Genomic DNA, 17,534 nt, shown 5'->3' with positions numbered 1-17,534 from the left:
GTTAGGGTTAGGGTTGGAGTTGGAGTTAGGATTACTGGAACACAAACACTGGATAGTCACTGCAACACAAACACTGGGTTAGGGTTGGGGTTAGGGTTGGGGTTGGAGTTAGGGTTACTGGAATACAAACACTGGATAGGGTTAGGGTTGGGGTTGGGGTTACTGGAACACAAACACTGGATAGTCACTGCAACACAAACACTGAGTTAGGGTTAGGGTTGGGGTTGGAGTTAGGGTTACTGGAACACAAACACTGGATAGTCACTGCAACACAAACACTCGGTTAGGGTTAGGGTTGGAGTTGGAGTTAGGATTACTGGAACACAAACACTGGATAGTCACTGCAACACAAACACTGGGTTAGGGTTGGGGTTGGGGTTGGAGTTATGGTTAGGGGAACACAAACACTGGATGGTCACTGCAACACAAACACTAGGTTAGGGTTGGGGTTGGGGTTGGAGTTAGGGTTACTGGAACACAATAACAGGATAGTCACTGCAACACAAACACTGGGTTAGGGTTGGGTTTGGAGTTAGGGTTACTGGAACACAAACACTGGATAGTCACTGCAACACAAACACTGGGTTAGGGTTAGGGTTGGGGTTGGAGTTAGGGTTACTGGAACACAAACACTGGATAGTCACTGCAACACAAACACTGGGTTAGGGTTAGGGTTGGGGTTGGAGTTAGGGTCACTGGAACACAAACACTGGATAGTCACTGCAACACAAACACTGGGTTAAAGTTGGGGTTGGGTTAGGGTTAGGGTTGGGGTTGGAGTTAGGGTTGGGGTTGGGGTTGGAGTTAGGGTTACTGGAACACAAACACTGGATAGGGTTAGGGTTGGGGTTGGGGTTGGAGTTAGGGTTACTGGAACACAAACACTGGATAGTCACTGCAACACAAACACTGGGTTAGGGTTGGGGTTGGGGTTGGAGTTAGGGGTACTGGAACACAAACACTGGATAGTCACTGCAACACAAACACTGGGTTAGGGTTAGGGTTGGGGTTGGAGTTAGGATTACTGGAACACAAACACTGGATAGTCACTGCAACACAAACACTGGGTTAGGGTTAGGGTTGGGGTTGGGGTTGGAGTTAGGGTTACTGGAACACAAACACTGGATAGTCACTGCAACACAAACACTGGGTTAGGGTTAGGGTTGGGGTTGGAGTTAGGATTACTGGAACACAAACACTGGATAGTCACTGCAACACAAACACTGGGTTAGGGTTGGGGTTGGAGTTAGGGTTAGGGGAACACAAACACTGGATAGTCACTGCAACACAAACACTAGGTTAGGGTTAGGGTTGGGGTTGGAGTTAGGGTTACTGGAACACAATAACTGGATAGTCACTGCAACACAAACACTGGGTTAGGGTTGGGGTTGGAGTTAGGGTTACTGGAACACAAACACTGGATTGTCACTGCAACACAAACACTGGGTTAGGGTTGGGGTTGGAGTTAGGGTTACTGGAACACAAACACTGGATAGTCACTGCAACACAAACACTGGGTTAGGGTTAGGGTTGGGGTTGGAGTTAGGGTTACTGGAACACAAACACTGGATAGTCACTGCAACACAAACACTGGGTTAGGGTTAGGGTTGGGGTTGGGGTTGGAGTTAGGATTACTGGAACACAAACACTGGATAGTCACTGCAACACAAACACTGGGTTAGGGTTGGGGTTGGAGTTAGGATTACTGGAACACAAACACTGGATAGTCACTGCAACACAAACACTGGGTTAGGGTTAGGGTTAGGGTTGGGGTTGGGGTTGGAGTTAGGGTTACTGGAACACAAACACTGGATAGTCACTGCAACACAAACACTGGGTTAGGGTTTGGGTTGGGGTTGGGGTTGGAGTTAGGGTTACTGGAACACAAACACTGGATAGTCACTGCAACACAAACACTGGGTTAGGGTTGGGGTTGGAGTTAGGGTCACTGGAACAGAAACACTGGATAGTCACTGCAACACAAACACTGGGTTAGGGTTGGGTTAGGGTTAGGGTTGGAGTTAGGGTTAGGGTTGGGGTTGGAGTTAGGGTTACTGGAACACAAACACTGGATAGGGTTGGGGTTGGGGTTGGAGTTAGGGTTACTGGAACACAAACACTGGATAGTCACTGCAACACAAACACTGGGTTAGGATTGGGGTTGGAGTTAGGGTTACTGGAACACAAACACTGGATAGTCACTGCAACACAAACACTGGGTTAGGGTTAGGGTTGGGGTTGGAGTTAGGATTACTGGAACACAAACACTGGATAGTCACTGCAACACAAACACTGGGTTAGGGTTAGGGTTGGGGTTGGGGTTGGAGTTAGGATTACTGGAACACAAACACTGGATAGTCACTGCAACACAAACACTGGGTTAGGGTTAGGGTTGGGGTTGGAGTTGGAGTTAGGATTACTGGAACACAAACACTGGATAGTCACTGCAACACAAACACTGGGTTAGGGTTAGGGTTGGGGTTGGGGTTGGAGTTAGGGTTACTGGAACACAAACACTGGATAGTCACTGCAACACAAACACTGGGTTAGGGTTAGGGTTGGGGTTGGGGTTGGAGTTAGGGTTACTGGAACACAAACACTGGATAGTCACTGCAACACAAACACTGGGTTAGGGTTAGGGTTGGGGTTGGAGTTAGGGTCACTGGAACAGAAACACTGGATAGTCACTGCAACACAAACACTGGGTTAGGGTTGGGTTAGGGTTAGGGTTAGGGTTGGGGTTGGAGTTAGGGTTAGGGTTGGGGTTGGAGTTAGGGTTACTGGAACACAAACACTGGATAGGGTTAGGGTTAGGGTTGGGGTTGGAGTTAGGGTTACTGGAACACAAACACTGGATAGTCACTGCAACACAAACACTGGGTTAGGGTTAGGGTTGGGGTTGGAGTTAGGGTTACTGGAACACAAACACTGGATAGTCACTGCAACACAAACACTGGGTTAGGGTTAGGGTTGGGGTTGGGGTTGGAGTTAGGATTACTGGAACACAAACACTGGATAGTCACTGCAACACAAACACTGGGTTAGGGTTAGGGTTGGGGTTGGAGTTAGGGTTACTGGAACACAAACACTGGATAGTCACTGCAACACAAACACTGGGTTAGGGTTGGGGTTGGGGTTGGAGTTAGGGTTACTGGAACACAAACACTGGATAGTCACTGCAACACAAACACTGGGTTAGGGTTAGGGTTGGGGTTGGGGTTGGAGTTAGGATTACTGGAACACAAACACTGGATAGTCACTGCAACACAAACACTGGGTTAGGGTTAGGGTTGGGGTTGGGGTTGGAGTTATGGTTAGGGGAACACAAACACTGGATAGTCACTGCAACACAAACACTAGGTTAGGGTTAGGGTTGGGGTTGGAGTTAGGATTACTGGAACACAAACACTGGATAGTCACTGCAACACAAACACTGGGTTAGGGTTGGGGTTGGGGTTGGAGTTAGGGTTACTGGAACACAAACACTGGATAGTCACTGCAACACAAACACTGGGTTAGGGTTAGGGTTGGGGTTGGAGTTAGGATTACTGGAACACAAACACTGGATAGTCACTGCAACACAAACACTGGGTTAGGGTTGGGGTTGGGGTTGGAGTTAGGGTTACTGGAACACAAACACTGGATAGTCACTGCAACACAAACACTGGGTTAGGGTTAGGGTTGGGGTTGGGGTTGGAGTTAGGATTACTGGAACACAAACACTGGATAGTCACTGCAACACAAACACTGGGTTAGGGTTAGGGTTGGGGTTGGGGTTGGAGTTATGGTTAGGGGAACACAAACACTGGATAGTCACTGCAACACAAACACTAGGTTAGGGTTAGGGTTGGGGTTGGGGTTGGAGTTATGGTTAGGGGAACACAAACACTGGATAGTCACTGCAACACAAACACTAGGTTAGGGTTAGGGTTGGGGTTGGGGTTGGAGTTATGGTTAGGGGAACACAAACACTGGATAGTCACTGCAACACAAACACTAGGTTAGGGTTGGGGTTGGAGTTAGGGTTACTGGAACACAATAACTGGATAGTCACTGCAACACAAACACTGGGTTAGGGTTGGGGTTGGAGTTAGGGTTACTGGAACACAAACACTGGATAGTCACTGCAACACAAACACTGGGTTAGGGTTAGGGTTGGGGTTGGAGTTAGGGTTACTGGAACACAAACACTGGGTTAGGTTAGGGTTAGGGTTAGGGTTGGGGTTAGGGTTACTGCAACACAAACACTGGATAGGGTTAGGGTTAGGTTTAGTTTTAGGGTTGAAGGTTAGGGTTAGGGTTACTGGAACACAAACACTGGATAGTCACTGCAACACAAACACTGGGTTAGGGTTAGGGTTGGGGTTGGAGTTAGGGTTACTGGAACACAAACACTGGGTTAGGTTAGGGTTAGGGTTAGGGTTGGGGTTAGGGTTACTGCAACACAAACACTGGATAGGGTTAGGGTTAGGTTTAGTTTTAGGGTTGAAGGTTAGGGTTAGGGTTACTGGAACACAAACACTGGATAGTCATTGCAACACAAACACTGGGTTAGGGTCGTGTAGCGATCTTAACGTGTAAAAAGACTTGTCTGTCTCAGACTTCGACGTCCTGTATCGTCATTGAAATGTGAACTTTACAGTACAGATAAGAACAAGATGTTGTTGCATTAGTTGCTTGTAGTGCAGGAAGAAAGAGCAATAAGGTGCATTTACAAAAGAAGGTGCAGATAGATTACTGTACAGATAAATATATTGCACTTTTGCATATGCATCCACATTTATGGATGTATGTTATATTGTCTTTATAGTCAAGCCACTTCATCCCTTTTTGGGGGAATTGAGGGGATTATTTTGATGCAAGTCTGCAACTTTCCTTTCCCTATACTCCCCACTAGTGGGCACCCTGCACCCACTCATGTTATGTGGTGTTGAAGACACACATTAGAGTGTCAGTGACACACACACTGACAAAAGCTAACTTGTTGACAAATAACATGACTGATAACTTGTGTGTGTGTGTGACAATCATTGGTACTTTAACGTTTGAGCAAAGGCCAGCAGGATCATGTTGATGATCCACCTGATGACTCTCAGGTGTGTCAGTGTTTGTGATGGCAACACAAAGTCTAATCCTCCTGACAAGCTCATGGCCGAGGACGCCCTCAGTGTCATCACTGAGCCTCCAGACAACAACCTCATCTGGATTTGCATAAATCTACTTTAGTATCTATATTTCCCTCTTTATGTTGAGCGTAGTTTAAGAGTCCCACAGGACTCCCAGGCTGGTAATTAAAGTGATAAAATGACAGGTGCGGCTGAAAACAGACATCAGGTGTTATCTGCTGAGCGAGCACACGCCGTTTGCCTCCTAATGTACTTCTCAGCGTGCATAAACAGCCATGGCGCCAATTAGAGTGTGCACAATCACTCCAGCACATTTATTGCTTTGCGTCTGGTCTTTGATGAAATTGTCTCAGTATCGTCTCGGTCCCATGTCGGCTCTTTCACTCCACACGCTGCAGGAGTTGAGAAAGTCCAACAAGCTTTTCTGGCTGTGGACGTAAGTGTTGCCCTCTGACTTTGTAACAACTTCTTTAAAGTAGGGCTGGGCGATATATGGAATATACTGGATATATCGTGGGTTTGTCTCTGTGCAAAATAGAAATTGACTATATCGTGAGTATTGGAGTATACGTTCTTTTAGCTGCAGGCATTACACTACAGGCTTTTCTCACTCGTTGTTGTCAGAGACATAAAACAAGCGCACCTTCTTACATACGTCACATACTGTCGCGCGTGCATCGTCATAAGCCCTCGCCCAGCAGAGAGGTAGCGACATAGGTGAAGTTAGCTGTGGTGCAAGCAGAGTGGTAATACGAGAGAAAGAAGGTATGAATCTGGTAACAAATGGAGGAAGAAGAATTAATTCCCAAGAAAAACAGCAGGGGGTCCATCATCTGGCGGTGGTTTGGCTTCAAGCGGGAAGATGTTGAACTGACGTAGTAATATATCAAGTATGCGGAAAAAGCGTTGCTACAAAAAGTAGCAGCACTACTAATTTGTAGCATCAAGAGCAGGCCTGGGTAATTATTTTGACTCGGGGGCCAAATTTAGAGAAAAAAACGTGTCTGGGGGCCGGTGTATCTGATTTTTAGGAACACTAATACAAAACCTCACAATAATGTCTGATTGAACACTAAAAACTTTATTTTTAATTTCTTTACTGAATGACACACCCAGAACGTACATGTAAATAAAGAATGTGGGATTTACAATATTACCTATGAACGATAAAACACTGAATATTGACAACATATGAACGTCACACCCCCTCTTCTCCATCCACATATTTTACAATCAAGCGAAAGGCAACAAAAATGCAACAAACACAGCGAAATATGAACGCAAAGGGTAAAAAAACATTATATATATATATATATATATATATATATATATATATATATATATATATATATATATATATATATATATATATATATATATATATATATATATATATATATATATATATATATATATATATATATATATACACAGTGGGGCAAAAAAGTATTTAGTCAGCCACCCATATATATATATATATATATATATATATATATATATATATATATATATATATATATATATATATATATATATATATATATATATATATATATCAAAACATATATGTGATATATCACTAAGGTTTAGAACTTTGTTGTAAAAATCTCCTTCCACGTCTGTCCCTGACACCCGCATTTCAGGCTGGCCGCTCTGGAAACGCTCCCCTGCCCGCACTGCTTGGTACCTCATCTGAGCTGCTGTGATTTAGATTACCATAGTAACTAATTAGATGACCATAGTAACTAATTAGATGACCTTGTTAACTAATTAGATGACCATAGTAACTAATTAGATGACCATAGTAACTAATTAGATGACCATAGTAACTAGTATATCATGCAAAAGCCCAGATTCCAACTATTGAAATATTTTGTATAGTTCAAGACTTACGATAATTTGAAAACATGACCGCACATCATAGTGGCAGCTACACTTTCCATCTTAAAGATCTAAAAAAAAATATTTGGGAATGTCCGGCGGGCCAGATTGAAAAGCTTAATGTGGCCCCCGGGCCTAAATTTGCCCAGGTCTGCGCTAGAGAATAAGGAGTGCTTGAAACTCCGCATGTCAACATCTCCGTTCGGTGCCACACCAACAAAATGTCGAAGCCTGGCGTCTTCCATTTCCACATCAACACCGTATGAAACAAATAGTCAACAACAGAAGGAGATAACGTCCGCAGGAACCTACCACATAGTGAAGGACATACACTATTTGATTTCCTGTTTATGCAGCTCATTTTTATTTGACACTTTTTGGAATATCTTGTGTGACATCATGCACAAAAGTGCACTTTATTTGTTTTAAACTATTGTTGTGGCTTTCTGTACAAAAAGTGCACTTTAATTGAGTGTTGTTTTGATATGTCATCTTAGTGACATCATGCACAAAAGTGCACTAATAGCTTGTTTTAAAATGTCTCTGACAATCTTGCACGTTCTGTTTTGTAAATGACATGAATGTTTGTGCCACTGCTTAATAACTGTTTCATAAATACACTTTTAGTTGTGATGTCCCTCTCTGCATGAAAGTTTAAAAGTAGCATATATGAATGCAGTATGAAGAAGAATGTTTGAATGTAGACACATAGAATCATCATACTGCTGGGATTATATGCATCAAGTGTTCATTCAAGGCTAAGGCTAAATATCCACATATACTGTATATGGCATACTTGCCAACCCTCCCGTTTTTACCGGGAGACTCCCGGTATTCAGCGCCTCTCCCAATAACCTCCCGGCAGAAATGTTCTCCCGACAAACTCCCGGTATTCAGCCGGAGCTGGAGGCCACGCCCCCTCCAGCTCAATGCGGACCTGAGTGGGGACAGCCTGTTCTCACGTCCGCTTTCCCACAATATAAACAGCGTGCCTGCCCAATGACTTCATAACTGTAGAATGATGGAGGGCGAGTTCTTGGTTTCTTATGTGGGTTTATTGTTAGGCAGTTTCATTAACGTCCTCCCAGCGCGGTAACAACACACAACAACAGCAGTCACGTTTAGTCTACCGTAAAGCAGTTCGTCTGCCGTAAACAGCAATGTTGTGACACTCTTAAACAGGACAATACTGCCATCTACTGGATAGCCTCCAGAACACTGAAATTCAAGTATTTCTTTTATTTATATGTATAATAAAATATATATATATATATATATATATATATATATATATATATATATATATATATATATATATATATATATATATATATATATATATATATATATAGCTAGAATTCACTGAAAGTCAAGTATTTCATACATATATATATATATATATATATATATATATATATATATATATATATATATATATATATATATATATATATATATATATATATATATATATATATATATATATATATATATATATATATATATATATATATATGAAATACTTGAGTTGGTGAATTCTAGCTTAAATATATTCCCCTCTTAACCACGCCCCCCACCTCCCGGTATCGGAGGTCTCAAGGTTGGCAAGTATGGTATATTGTGTATGGCCTAAAAATATCCAGATATTAATAAAAGGCCATATCGCCCAGCCTTACTTTAACCCTGAACTGACAAAAGTTTATTTTTGCATTCTGACATGTAAAAATCAGCTGGTTCTAGGTAGCTAGCAATGCAGCTAATGTTAGCAATCAATTCTACCACTAAATCACTTTTAAAAAAGCGTCAACAATACTTAATTTACGTTGTGTAACCTGTATAATAACCAAACTGTAGCAACATTGTTTTTGTAAGAGTAAACACTGAGGAACTCTTTTTCTAGCGTAGTAACATATCGGCATGCTACGGTATTAGCTGTAGAAGATAACTACGGCAAGAGATAAGCTAGCTTCTACAACAACACAAAACGCGTTTGAGTTTGTAACGCACAACACTGTGATAGGACACCAATCTGTACTGAGTGAAAAACATGAACAATCATATTACAGTATCTGTAAAGTATTATTTCATGTTTTGTTTGTACACAGAAAGCTAGACAGCATATGATGTCATTATACATTGGTCCAGCTGGCCACGGACATTTTTTCCAGTTTATTTGGGTAAGCTCTCCATTTATGTCAAAATAGCATGGCTCCAAATTCCACATTTTGCAGCTTCGAGTCACTTTCACCTCACTCTCTCGGCTTCCGCCTGCTCCAATGTTTCACTGTTCCTTCGTGCTGGCTTCTAGACGTAGTGGTTCATCCTCTGTATATTCAGCTTAAAAAAGATAAGGTTGTGAATCCTAATTTGTCCCAAAATAGTTGTCTTTGTCGTTTGTTACCAAGTCTGCCATGATTAGAACACACACATGTGTTTCGTATCTGGAAGTAGGAACACACTGGAAGTCGGAAGTGTGCTGCTATTAAAACGGAAATAAATGCGCTGTAGAATTAGTTCCGGCATTAATTAAAATGATCAAAATAGGGTAAATATTATTCATAGTACATATTGTTATGAAGGTGTCTGTTACTATATTATATATATACTTGCAGTGTGTATATTGTACATATTGTTATGAACGTGTGTGTTACTACATTATATATATATACTTACAGTGTGTATATTGTACATATTACATATTGTTATGAAGGTGTCTGTTACTACATGATATATATATACTTACAGTGTGTATATTGTACATATTACATATTGTTATGAAGGTGTCTGTTACTACATTATATATATACTTGCAGTGTGTATATTGTACATATTACATATTGTTATGAAGGTGTCTGTTACTACATTATATATATACTTGCAGTGTGTATATTGTACATATTACATATTGTTATGAAGGTGTCTGTTACTACATGATATATATATACTTACAGTGTGTATATTGTACATATTACATATTGTTATGAAGGTGTCTGTTACTACATTATATATATATACTTGCAGTGTGTATATTGTAAATATTACATATTGTTATGAAGGTGTCTGTTACTACATTATGTATATACTTACAGTGTGTATATAAAGATTGATGGAGGGTTTTGAAGTGTTTTTATAGACTTTGAAGGCTACAACAGTGTTAAGCACATCTTTCCATAAACCAGTGCAGTTGCATCTAAGCGTCAGTTTCTCAGCCAGGCCGCTCACTTGCAACTCAAACAAAGAGGACAGTTGACTTATTACTTTTCTTGTGCTCCCAAAACAAGTGTGAACCAAAGGATGTTATTGCACTGCTGTAAAATATTACACACCATCAGACGTGTGTGTGTGTTTCATATTGTTACGGCTGCCTCTGGGATACAACCAGACTGAAGTTAAATGTGTGCAAAAGAAGATTGAATGCAACAAAAAAGGAGTGAGAGGGTTAACAAATGGACAGACAGTGGACTCCTAGAGCTCCCAGCTGGTCATCCTTCCTCCAATTAGTCAAACTAGGTGCAGGACCTGCAAACTAAGAGGGAGAGAGAGGGAGAGAAGGGCAACCAAGCCAACAGGAACACAGTCTGAGCACGAAGCCCCTCCCACAAGGTCGGGGTCGTAACAATAGTTTGGCATGAGTTTATTTGGAGCATGCATACATTTACATGTGATACGTCTTATAGCTTGCACGTTCTCATCTCTATTCACATGTCCAAAAAGCTCCTTTTCTACGTCATAACATATGTTCACTTCCTGTTGTCATCTTGTAACAGTTTACATTCTGGAGTGACTTCAAATCAACTGTGATTCTCATAATGAGATGAACTTTCAATAAAGTTTGTTCTTCTTTGTACTTAGTAAACACTTTCAAGAAGCTCCTGTCACATCAGTACATTGTTGGGTTTCTTTGCTTAAACCATTCCATAACCTAACTTCACATACTGACATGCTAAAGGTCTTAAGTGTTGTACGTGCATACAGATGTTTTAAATGACATTGTCCTCTAAGCTTATAGTTCTACTCTTTTATTGAGAATATTTGTTGTACATTCCTGGCTAGCAGCTTATAGTTTACTTTGCTCATCATTTTAGCTCTTTGCAAACACACCAAATCATGAAGTTTGAGTCATTTAGGTTCCATAAATACAGGGTTTGTATGTTCTCTATATCCAACATGATGTATTATTCTAACTGGCTAAGCAGAAGAAGATGGATGGAGACTGATGAAAAGAGGCCGATACGATATATGTCCAAATGCCAAATATGGGGCTGATAATTGTTGGACCTCTGTGGGAAAGGAGTAGACTGATGAGGAATATTATTACCACCTACATGTGGGACACTGGATAGGTCCTGGCCTCTGCCAGGTGATATAGGTGTGGATCACACGGTGATATCACACTGTGTAGCGCACCTTGTCATAGGTATTGGATGACAGCAAGTGGAAGTTCATAAACCTTTGGGCCGAGACAAGGTCCAAAAAACCACCTTGATGTCGTTTTTTTTCATCCTGCAGAGATCAGCAGCTTTCTTCCCGCTGACGTAGCGCAACATGTGCACCACCAATCATAGCAAGGCTAACAGCGTTATTTATCACGTGGTACCTCTTACGTATTGATTTAGAACGCTGTAGCGAGCAGATCATCTCCCTGCAAGATTTCTGCTGAGTGCGCATTTTTTACTCTGCTTAGGATCCTGCTGCAGTTTGTTTAATCATTTGTTTGTGTTTGGTGTGGGCAGGTGTAACCCTTTGTGTTTGGTGTGGGCAGGTGTAACCATTTGTGTTTGGTGTGAGCAGGTGTAACCCCTTGTGTTTGGTGTGGGCAGGTGTAACCCCTTGTGTTTGGTGTGAGCAGGTGTAACCCCTTGTGTTTGGTGTGGGCAGGTGTAACCATTTGTGTTTGGTGTGAGCAGGTGTAACCCCTTGTGTTTGGTGTGGGCAGGTGTAACCCCTTGTGTTTGGTGTGAGCAGGTGTAACCCTTTGTGTTTGGTGTGGGCAGGTGTAACCCCTTGTGTTTGGTGTGAGCAGGTGTAACCCCTTGTGTTTGGTGTGGGCAGGTGTAACCCCTTGTGTTTGGTGTGAGCAGGTGTAACCCTTTGTGTTTGGTGTGGGCAGGTGTAACCCCTTGTGTTTGGTGTGAGCAGGTGTAACCCCTTGTGTTTGGTGTGGGCAGGTGTAACCCTTTGTGTTTGGTGTGGGCAGGTGTAACCCTTTGTGTTTGGTGTGGGCAGGTGTTTTGATTGATTGATTGAGACTTTTATTAGTAGGTTGCACAGTGAAGTACATATTCCGTACAATTGACCACTAAATGGTAACACCCAAATAAGTTTTTCAACTTGTTTAAGTCGGGGTCCACTTAAATTGATTCATGATGTAACCATTTGTATTTGGTGTGGGCAGGTGTGGCTGACGTCGGTGCTGGATGCAGTTAAGGTGTCCCCCCTCATAGAGAAGATCAGCGACCACAAAGACTTGAAGAAGCTGCTCAGGACCAGGACCAACGTTCTGGTGCTCTACACCAAGACAGGTAAAGGAGACAAGGTTGACCTCACTGCTCATTAGCAGACATCTACTCTTTATTTTTGAATGTACAACTACATCAGCAGATACAATATATACACACATGATACCACTGTTTAGTATATCAAAAATATTATTGGTACAGCCACACCCACTAAATGTTTCCCATATATTGGCCGCACCGGACTATAAGTCACAGATATATATGTTGTGAAATTACTTATTTACACAGAAATAATTAGTAAATGTTTATTTACATTCTTTGTTTCCAAACAGTGTCTGTAGCACGGCAGTAAAACGGCTGATCAAACAAAACAGAAGTCATGGTCATGGACCCGCTAGCTGTGCAAGCTAGCTCTCCAATCAGCTAAACAGACTCAATAACTTTTAGTTTTGGTGAATTTACTGAGGAATTTGTGAAAGTGAAACAATACAAAAAGAATGGTATTGTAAGTTAATAATACTAACACAGACACTTGTAAACCTGTTAGCATATTAGCTCATGCTAACGACGCCAGCTTGATGACATTATGATAGTACGTACAAATATGCATAAAACACTCCTACAGACATCACACATGGGACGCTTTAGTAAGTAAGAATAGTTTTAGTTATATTATAAAACTTACAAACGTTGCTTGGAGCGATGAATGAAGAATCCATACGAGTAAAAACGCTATGGACAGCTAGAAGACAGAACTTCTACTTGCAGTTGAAAGCAGGCTAAACAGAAAGGCATTGCAACACTTGCAGTGAGCGCACTCGTCCAAAAGATAGCGCCATAGCACAAACAATAACACACTTTTTCAGTGTCTTTGCTTCTTCGTTTTTTTTTTGTTTAAAGTATTTGCATTTTTTGTCCGTCAGCAAAGAAAAATCCATAAGTTAGCCGCACCGTTTCATGAGCCGCAGGGTTCAAAGAGTAGGAAAAAAGCATTGGCATTTGATCATAATTTTTTTTTACCTAAACACTGAAAAAACTCTTTTTGATTTTGCTGTAAAAAAAACCCCAAAATTGGCAGTTTAATTTTACTGTAAAATTTACGTTGATTTTCACGACATATTACTGTAAATGTAAAAGTGTTTTTACTGTTTTTTTACGGTAAAATCCTGGCTACTGAGCTGCTAGGTTTTTACGGTAAAATCTACTGTCATTTTTAGTGTACAATTTGATGAATAACTTGTTTTGAAATCATAAGTCAAGCAGATATTGATGTATTTCTTTTTAACAAAAAATGTTTGTAAAGTATGGTAGTATAGTATTTGTTGTATTAATAGATAGTATTACAGTTGACAAGATACTCAACAGCAGGCAGTACGTGTATTTTTTGCAGTCAAAATAGATAGAAAAATAAAGTACTTTGACACATTATTTACAGGCTTTCCCTGTGACAAGTAAAGGTGAGGCAGCAGCTCAAACATTCTCATACTTTCTGTAACGTCCAGGAAGAAATGATGTCCACCATCTTGAAAAATGTCTCAACTATAATCTACGTCCAAAATGATTTTATTGAAATGTTGACAATATTTTGGAAACCTTACAATGTATTAAAACCATCAAGTGTTATAAAAGTGTATAAAATGGAGTAGACTTATCGGCCTCCTTGACTACTAATAATCAGTATCGCCTTTGAAAAAAACGTATCCACCGTTGTCTGATTGAAAGGTTTCTTGAGTCAGTCCTTCTAAAATGAAAATCCGACAGACTGTCCCTAAGTCATGTCCAGATGTTTGGACCCCAGGCAGGAGTCTAAATATAGTCCAGGCCTGGAGAGGAACCTTCTAAATAAAACACTGGTCACGCCTTTGTCAGTTCCCAAACTATCAAGCAGGCAGCAGACACAGTATCAGTATGATGTGTCAGTTACTGTACATCAGTCCTTCTCAAATAGGGGGATGGACCACACAAAGAACTTGCTTTATCAGTATCATGCTGTATCAGTATCATGTTGTATCATGTATCAGTATCATGTTGTATCAGTATGATGCTTCTAAGAGTGAAAATGAGTGGCCTACAAAAGGTGCTGAGTGCAGACATTAATCCTGACTCTTTCATGTTGATACTAAATATCAGCACAAATTGTTTTATTCATGTTTGTTTTGTGCTCCTGAATTAATGTTGCTGATGAAATGGAGTTTATTATTATTTATTGTAGATTTGCTTTAATTTGTCAGTTTAATATGAAGCCAGACATAGTAATAATCATGAAATAATACAACAGCACATAATTAATTCAACATAAACAGGTATCAAGTCATTATAGTTGCATATTACCTACACATACAAAGTCTCCATATTAGAAAGTATCCAGTAACAAATGTGTCCGCCTAAATTCATGAATTACTGTGACCGCTATGTCTGACCAAAAAAACCCAATTACCACTCCACTTCAACTCACAGACAGCATAAGTCCATTCTTTCGTGTCATTCTCCAATAAATGTGTACATTTATGGCTACTCAATTTTTTTGTAAAATAATATCTGGAGGGTCTTTTAGTGTGGTAAGACTAAATGAGTCTCCCTTTAGAAGAGAGTCTGTGTCAGCGTCCAATGGTGCCATCTTCTGTGTGCTCTCACATTGCATGTTGATGAAAGCTTCCTGGCCCAGTCAAAGGTGGTTCTGTCCCCAGTAACCTGACCCTTCCTCCCAGCATGGGACCTTTCACTGTTTGTCCAACAAGAGGCTTTTTCTAGCGCCCAAAATTTCTCAGCTAAAAAAAAAAACGATTTTCTTGCATTAAAAAAAAGATTTGCCAGTAAACAAAAACAATTTTCTTTAATTAAAAAAATGTTTTGCAAGTAGAAATTTGTTTTTCTTAAGTATAAAAACAATTTTCTTCAATTGAAAAATGTATTCGCAAGTGAAAAAATATATTCGTAAGTCTAAAAACAATTTTATGCAGAAAAAAAAATTGCCAGTGTAAAAAATTGTTTTTATTAAAAATAACAAAAATGATTTGCAAGTATAAACATTTTTTATTCAATTAAAAAAACTATTTGCAAGTATAAAAACAATTTTCTGCAAGTAAAAAATTCATAATTATGAAAAAAAATGTAAGTCAAAAATGATTTGCATTTTAAAAAAAGTTTTGCAAATAAATAAAAAATTCTCAAAAATAATTAATACAAGTACAAATTTTCTGCAAGTTAAAAAAAACGATTTTCAAATATATAAAAAAGTAGAAAAAACATCCAGGGTTTAAAAACAATTTTCTGCCATTAAAACACCCGATTTGCAGGTAAAAAAAACCTGTTTTCAAAAAAAAAAAATATTCGGAACTAAAATAACAATTTTATTCAAATAAAAAAACTATTTGTGAGTATAAAAACAGTAATTGGTGATTGTTTTTTTATTTAAGAAAATAGTTTTCATTTTTGCAAATCGTTTTTATACTTGGTAATTAATAGTTTTTATGAGGGACAAGCGGTAGAAAATGGTTGGACTTTCAAATGGTTGGGCGTGAGTAGAAACATGTTGGTGTGTTCTGTCAGTAAATCCACTCCACAGACGGTAGACTTCTCTTCTTGTCCACCTGCAGCTTCATCAGGAGACACTCACCTGAAACTGCTGTCTGACGTGGCCCTCACGGTCAAGGGCCAGGGGACCATTGCCTGGGTCAACTGCGGGTATGTACGTGTGTGTGTGCGTGTGCGTGTGCGTGTGCGTGTGTGTGCGTGTGTGTGTGTGCGTGTGTGTGCGTGTGTGTGCGTGTGTGCGTGTGCGTGTGTGCGTGTGTGTGTGTGTGTGTGTGTGAGAGAGACATCAGAAGACTCCTTTATCTCGTGTGACATTACGCCTCCTTTATCGGAACATTGCCTCTGACAGCAGCTTTAAAAGCAGTAGAAAAGTTTGCTCCATCACAACGTCTCTGCCGCCATCCATCCACAGGATTTATGGCGGTGTAGGAGCGGTGTGACAGCGGTGTGACAAGAGGCTTGTAAAGGACTTGATTGCATCATGTCCTGACAACTTAGTGGGAACATCTGCAACTTCCTGCCAAAGTAGATCTCTTCTTGTCGCACATGAAGACACACGAGGGCTCTCATCCACAACTTTGTCTCATGACTCTTTTGTAGACTGCACCTGCCATCAGGGACCATACCTCCTTTGTAGACCCAGGAACACTTCCTTTATTCCTACTCCACACACATGCATCCTTTCTTGCACTCTTCCCACATCTAGCAAATGACATCGGTCCCCACAAGGTTGACACTTTACTATCGGTCCCCACAAGTTTAACACTTTCTCAGGTCCCCGCAAGGTTGACACTTTACTATCGGTCCCCACAACGTTAACACTTTACCATCGGTCGCCACAAGGTTAACACTTTACCATCGGTCCCCACAAGGTTAACACGTTACCATCGGTCCCCACAAGGTTAACACGTTACCATCGGTCCCCACAAGTTTAACACTTTACTATCGGTCCCCACAAGGTTAACACTTTACCATCGGTCCCCACAAGTTTAACACATTACCATCGGTCCCCACAAGGTTAATACGTTACCATCGGTCCCCACAAGGTTAACACGTTACCATCGGTCCCCACAGGGTTAATACTTTACCAGGTCCCCACAAGGTTGACACGTTACCATCGGTCCCCACAAGGTTAACACGTTACCATCGGTCCCCACAAGGTTAACACGTTACCATCGGTCCCCACAAGTTTAACACTTTACTATCGGTCCCCACAAGGTTAACACTTTACCATCGGTCCCTACAAGTTTAACACATTACCATCGGTCCCCACAAGGTTAATACGTTACCATTGGTCCCCACAAGGTTAACACGTTACCATCGGTCCCCACAGGGTTAATACTTTACCATCGGTCCCCACAGGGTTAATACTTTACCAGGTCCCCACAAGGTTGACACGTTACCATCGGTCCCCACAAGGTTAACACGTTACCATCGGTCCCCACAAGGTTAACACGTTACCATCGGTCCCCGCAAGGTTAACACTTTACCATCGGTCCGCACAAGTTTAACACATTACCATCGGTCCCCACAA

The 17,534-nt window shown here is 40.8% G+C and overlaps 1 protein-coding gene across 1 annotated transcript in view; it reads left to right on the top strand.

The window, feature by feature from the left end:
- pdia5 (protein disulfide isomerase family A, member 5) overlaps window positions 1-17,534 on the top strand; it is a 76,052-nt gene that overhangs the window by 10,068 nt on the left and 48,450 nt on the right. Inside the window, exons 2-3 of the mRNA XM_062068440.1 lie at window positions 12,403-12,529; window positions 16,063-16,150. Of these exons, the coding sequence (XP_061924424.1) occupies window positions 12,403-12,529; window positions 16,063-16,150 (215 nt within the window). The remainder of the gene's footprint in view (window positions 1-12,402; window positions 12,530-16,062; window positions 16,151-17,534) is intronic.

This window comes from Entelurus aequoreus, linkage group LG13 (genome assembly GCF_033978785.1).
Source record: "Entelurus aequoreus isolate RoL-2023_Sb linkage group LG13, RoL_Eaeq_v1.1, whole genome shotgun sequence".
Classification (NCBI taxonomy): domain Eukaryota; kingdom Metazoa; phylum Chordata; class Actinopteri; order Syngnathiformes; family Syngnathidae; genus Entelurus; species Entelurus aequoreus.
The sequence above is the reverse complement of the archived record's forward strand: the minus strand, read 5'-3'. Positions and strand labels throughout refer to the sequence as shown.